This window comes from Lolium rigidum, chromosome 5, assembly GCF_022539505.1.
Source record: "Lolium rigidum isolate FL_2022 chromosome 5, APGP_CSIRO_Lrig_0.1, whole genome shotgun sequence".
Lineage (NCBI taxonomy): Eukaryota > Viridiplantae > Streptophyta > Magnoliopsida > Poales > Poaceae > Lolium > Lolium rigidum.
The window spans coordinates 201,310,529-201,316,730 of NC_061512.1; the positions used below are offsets into that span (position 1 = coordinate 201,310,529).

A 6,202-nucleotide genomic window follows, 5' to 3' on the forward strand; every position below is an offset into this window, starting at 1 on the left:
CGATACTATAGTAACAGATCTAAGCTAATCGAGACCGTCAAAAGCAAGAACTAGACAAGAACATCAAGAAATGGGGACGAACACCTTGCAAACGTCAATCCGACCGCTATCCTACCGGAAACCCTACCAGATCTTATGTGAATGTCGTCGGAAATGCCCGAGAATGGCATGTTCTGCCAGAACGAGTACGGAGGTGAGAAGGAGAGGTTGTTACCGCCATTGTTCCGGCCGAGGACGAGCTCGAGGGCACGGGCGAAGTCGAGATGCCGATGAGTACTGCGGAGCAGATTGCGGCCGATGTCGCGGTGCTGCTCGCCGAGGTGTCTTCCTCCGGTAGCGGTGCTCCTCCGTGCGGCGGTCCGGCAGATTGGTCGGCGGGAGTGGAACCACCGAGTGATGTGACAGTTTGGGGAGGTGAGAGTGCGGTCGTGACTGAGAGGAAGGAGAGGGGAGCGGTGAGGCTAATTATGGCGCGTGTTCCCGAATGGACGCGGCTTTTCCGCCTCCCTTCTCCACGCGTACAGGCTTCTGGCCGCAACGGGTCTGCACCGGAGAAACTGTCATTCTGGCGTTCCTCCAAGGCATGTCCCGAGGATGCTTTAAAACCCGGTTCATGCAACAACGCAGTAAGCTGCAGGCATCTAAACGGGACGAAATTTACTGGCCTGATGCGAACCAAGGGAAATACAGTACAAGCTATCAAACGCGCCCTTACCTTCTTGACGTTCACGTGAACCAAAACATATGTTCAACAATCTGTTTAAGTGGGCTCGCCAGAGATGGCATCTTATCCCATGGTTCATTGATCCTAGGTTGTTGCTCTCGGGCACCAGAAGTACTCTTCTCGTGGCTGTTGCTGGTGCGCCGTCCAGTCAGGAGCCAACTACATGAGCTGTCAGTCGGCTTTACCTGTACTGTGCTCCATAACTGTTGTCTCTTGAACACAGATTGGCAACGGAACAGTAAACACTGAGGCTGCGTGCTCCCATTACGTGTGTCGTTAACGCATAACCAATGGCGTGACGACGGCCGGGCTTGACCACGGACGAACCGGCTATCTGCGCTGCCCACTGCCAGGTGGGGCACCGCCAGCTGGGCGCCACCGGAGGCTGGTGGGCCCGGCAATCAGCCATTGGCGCCCGTCATGGCTTAGAAAAAATCTGATCCCGCTTGGGCTAATCCGCGCAATAATTATAGAGCTCCAGCCGCTACTCCAGCACAGAAATCCGCCGGTCTTGCGCCTTCGCTGGACCTCACAGCAATCACAGCTGACAGAGAGAGAGAGAGGCTGATCTCCTCGCATCGCCGCCGATCGCCGCCGCTGGTTGCTGCTGCTCGACGCCGCCTTCGACGCCCACGTGCGGTCCCGAGCCGGAGCAAGCCGCACGTGCGCGTGCCCCCGTCCCTGCTGCTGATTGGTTTTCTCGCGCGGCTGGCCGGAGCGCTGTCTCGTGGAGCCGGAGGGTGTGAAGCATGGACGGATCCGCCGCGGCAGAGCTGGAGAGGGCGGAGCGGGTGGTGATGCGGTGGGACTCCACGGCGTCCGCGTCCACGGGGGGCGGGGAGGACCAGATGCTGTTCGACGGCGGCGGGGACCGGGCGGAGGCGGAGCGGTTCCTGCAGGCGGTGGACGACCTGCACCGCCTGGCGCCGCCGTCCCCCGGCACCGGCACCGGCAGCGCCAGCCCGCCGCGCCGCAGCTCCTCGGCGGGCGGCGGCTCCAGCGGCGCCGTGCAGGTGGCGATGGCGCGGCTGGAGGACGAGTTCCGGCACGTGCTCTCGACCCGCGCGGTCGACCTGGAGATCGAGGTGCTGGCCGACCTCACCTCCTCCCTCTCCATGACCAGCGACCGGACCAGCTTCTCCGCCGAGTCGACGGCCGCCGCCGACAGGGAGCCCGCGCCGGCGGCGCGGGGGGCCGACGACGACGACGAGAACTCCAACTCCCGGTCCTCCTGCGTCGGCCGCCGCAGCAGCTACCGCTCCATGACCAGCATCCGCGAGATCGACCTCTTCCCGGCCGACGCCATCTCCGACCTCGCCGCCATCGCCGCCCGCATGGCCGCCGCGGGGTACGGCCGCGAGTGCGTCCAGGTCTACGCCTCCGTCCGCAAGCCCGCCGTCGACTCCGCGCTCCGCCGCCTCGGCGTCGAGAAGCTCACCATCGGGGAGGTCCAGCGACTCGAGTGGGGCGTGGTCCAGCCCAAGATCCGCACCTGGATCCGCGCCGCCCGCGCCATCGTCCGCGGCGTATTCGCCAGCGAGCGCCGCCTCTGCTTCCTCGTCTTCCACGGCCTCCAACTCTCCTCCAATCCCACCACCACCACCGCCCCCGCTCCCACCACCACCCCATCCGCCCCCTTCACCGAGACCGTCAAGGGCGCCGCGCTGCAGCTCTTCGGCTTCGCCGAGGCCATCAGCATCGGCCGCCGCTCGCCCGAGAAGCTCTTCAAGATCATCGACCTGCACGACGCGGTCTCCGATCTGCTGCCCGACGTCTCCGACATCTTCGCCGCCTCCAAGGCGGGGGAGTCGATATGCGTGCAGGCCGCCGAGATCAGGACGCGCCTGGCCGACGCCGTGCGCGGGATACTCTCCGAGTTCGAGAACGCCGTGTTCCGCGACCTCACCAAAACTCCGGTGCCCGGCGGCATGCTCCACCCCCTCACACGCTACGTGATGAACTACATCATCCTCATTTCAGACTACAGGGCCACGCTTTCTCAGCTCATCCTGGCACGGCCATCAGCTAGCTCGCGTGTTGCGGCCGAGGGCAATGATCTCACACCGGCATTTCCTGATCTCGACCTCGCTGATCCTGACAGCCAGTTGCCGCTTGCTACTCATCTTATATGGATTATCGTGCTTCTTGAGCACAACCTTGAAGCCAAAGCGTCGCTCTACAAGGATGTGGCGCTCTACCACTTGTTCCTGATGAACAATGTGCACTATATTGTGCACAAGATAAAGGACTCGCCTGAGCTCTGGGCGCTTATCGGGGATGTGTACTTGAAGCAGCTCACAGGTAAGTTCCGGTTGGCAGCCACGGCGTACCAGCGCAGTGCTTGGCTTAAGATCCTGAATTGTCTGAGAGACGAGGGTCTCCATGTCAGCGGTGGCTTCTCATCAGGGATATCCAAATCAGCGCTTCGGGAGCGGTTCAAGTCTTTCAATGCTGCGTTCGAGGAGGCGCATAGGATCCAGTCTGGGTGGCATGTGCCCGACAAGCAGCTGAGAGAAGAGCTCAGGATCTCAATAGCAGAGAAGCTTCTCCCAGCATACAGATCTTTCCTTGGTCGCTTCCGGCACCATATAGAGAATGGGAAGCACCCAGAGCTGTACATCAAATACTCAGTTGATGACCTAGAGATATCGGTGTCAGATTTCTTCGAGGGCTCTCCTCCTCCGCCCAATAGCAGGAGGAGGTCCCATGGATGAGCGATGGCTTGAAGGCCTCCAATAGTTGTGTCACTTGGCTAACTGTTGTTGCTGAGTATTCTTTATTCTTCGGGGATAAAGTCGGTATATTTTGGTTCTCCCCTGAACTTAAGGGTGTAGTTGGTGATGATTTCTTCTACTAGAGGTAATCTGAAACAGAAGCAGGTTCGTATTGAAGCTGTCGAAAGCCTCGGTGGGTTTTCCTCAGATGACGAGCTTGTTCGTTTGTTACATTATGTTTGTATATTTTGTTTGGTAGCATGTTCATATAGGAATATTTTTGTAGTATAATGCTGCATAGTTGTAACTTGTAATATCCTGGTGTTCCGGTTGATCACCATTATATATGACCTTTAGTTTAGTATATCCTGCTGTCTTTCTGGTTGATCACATTATATATGAGTAATGATTTTGGTAGATTAGATGTAAAATCAACTGTGCTAGGGAGTACTGTGTTGCACTTATATAGATTATGCAGGACCTAGTTCTTGCTTTGAAGTATCAGTTCCGAGGTTTCCACCTCAGATATATTCTCTATTGGAATACTCACTAATATAATAGCCAATGGGAAACAACTAATGGAGCCTCACCTATCTTGATTAATCAGCCTTATGCCCTAGCGGATGAAAGATTGAATTGGCTAATGTATCATCTTGTGTGCAGTGCAGACTAAAGTATCAGAGTGCAGTGCCTTGATTGCCTAGTTCTTAGTTGGGCTAGTATTTTGCAAAGAAAACCCTATTAACCACTGTTCTAATTACAACACATACCAAAAGTCATGTCTTGTCCCTATTAGCGTTGTGTAGTAATACAGTCTTGAGTATCAGAGTGCAGTGTCTTGATTGCCTAGTTTCGGCTTGGGCCGGTGGACCCTGTTAACCAGTGTTGCACGCACCAAAGCTCTTGCCTTGTCCCTATTAGTGTCCTGTAGTAATACTGGCTGGAGTCTACCAAAGCTCATGACTTGTCTCTATTAGTGTTCTGTGGTAATACTGTCTGGAGTATCATGTTAGCTTCTGTCTGCATCATAAATTGCTACTGTCTGGATATACTGCTGAATGTGCCACCAATATTTTTCGTGAGCAACTGCATCATACAATAGCAGCCAGAAGTAGAAGTTAATAACAGGGAAAGATAGCTACGGCATCATAAATTACTACTGTCTGGATATACTGCTGAATGTGCTCCTAATATTTTTCCTGACCAATTGCATCATACTACCTCCGTCCTTGTTTATAGGCTGTCGCAAATTTGACCAACATGATATAGGTATATATTACAAAACATATACCATTAGAAAGTTTAGATATTCTACTTTCTAGTGATATAATTTTTTTATTGTAGTATAATCTATATTATGTTAGTCAAACTGATGATCTAGGGATGCGCGCAGGCTGAGGGAGTACAATAGCAGCCAGAAGTAGAAGTTAATAACAGGGAAAGATGGCTACGGCAGCCATATTTAGATTCTGTTATTTCCCTGGGGTGAGAAACTCATAAGCCTTCCTATCATATGGACTCATCAGCCTCAGCCTTACTGTAATAAAATTGTAGACATAATTCTCTATTCCTGCTTGTTATCACAAACATGGGTTCTACGAGAAAGATCTAGCTTAGCAAGCTGAAATGAGAAGTTACAATGAACGTGCCACTCTTATGCAAGGGAGAATAGAAATGGTACGCAACGAGGATACAGTTGAGTGACAGGCCATCACGCTTCTTGGGCACACAGCTCATCTACTGCTTGAGTAGTAGCATTAGGTTCCAACCTAACATTTCCAAATACAGAGGCACAACAGTCACTTGCTGCATCATTATAAGCAGCCAATCATCCCCCTGATCTCAAAGGAAATCGAGCACATGGTAGCTGAAATACCCGATATCGCATCACATAAGAACAATTGGCCGTTGTGGTGGTTTCGGGAATGATTCCGGTAAGCAGGGAGCCTATTGTTGTTGTCAGCAAAAAAGCAAGTGCAGCTGTGCACCATTGACTCGTATGGTAATATAGGAAATGGTATCTATGGTCAACATCGGCGTCAGCGCTTCTTCGTAGGAATATTTGCCAGCATGTGGCGACGGGAGTTGTGATTCTTTCCTTGTGGCAGGAAGGCCTGAATATTATTCGTGTGTCTGCAGCTACCGGCGCACCAGCAGAGTGGAGCATCTTCATCTAAAACAGCAACGGTTTCGGTACCCTGTAATGTAGTAGTTTTTTTTTTTTTTTTGCCAAATCTGGTCGCTTGGCCGAAATTATCGTGCGGAAAGCACGATATCAGCGATTTACAAACCACCATGATGTGGTGAATCATGCATGTAGTCAAAAAATCTCCCCTTGCTAAATTATTTCGGTGTTCGGCACCAACGAGGATGGAGCCTAAATAGTGCAAATCATCGCAAAAGCGGAAAGTGCTCAAACACATTGTTTGCTTAGCAACTGAGATGGAATCTGGGTATGAACACAAAAATTACGTGTGTTTGGTTGTATACGGTCCGGTGTTCTAGTTACCACTTCACCAACGTGATGACATTATCACTCATAACTTAGAACTAACATGCAGCATAATAGCAAATCAAAATAACAACCAAGCCAAAAATAATGTTATTCAACCCTAGCTACTTTTAAATAGCAATTATACACATGTAGTTTATTCCTAGCTAATATCAAATGGTAGTTCATCTCACAAGTACTAGTTATACACATAAATAGGGGTAGTTCATAGGAGGTGTTGACATGGAAAATCTTTTTCTTCTTCTTCTTAGC

The 6,202-nt window shown here is 52.1% G+C and overlaps 1 protein-coding gene across 1 annotated transcript; it reads left to right on the plus strand.

Moving 5' to 3' along the window:
- The first annotated feature begins 1,473 nt into the window (after positions 1-1,473).
- LOC124653385 (exocyst complex component EXO70B1-like) lies at positions 1,474-3,892 on the plus strand. Its single transcript, XM_047192450.1, has one exon. It carries the CDS (start codon positions 1,474-1,476, stop codon positions 3,436-3,438), a length of 1,965 nt encoding a protein of 654 aa, XP_047048406.1. The 3' UTR covers positions 3,439-3,892.
- The last annotated feature ends 2,310 nt before the right edge of the window (positions 3,893-6,202 follow it).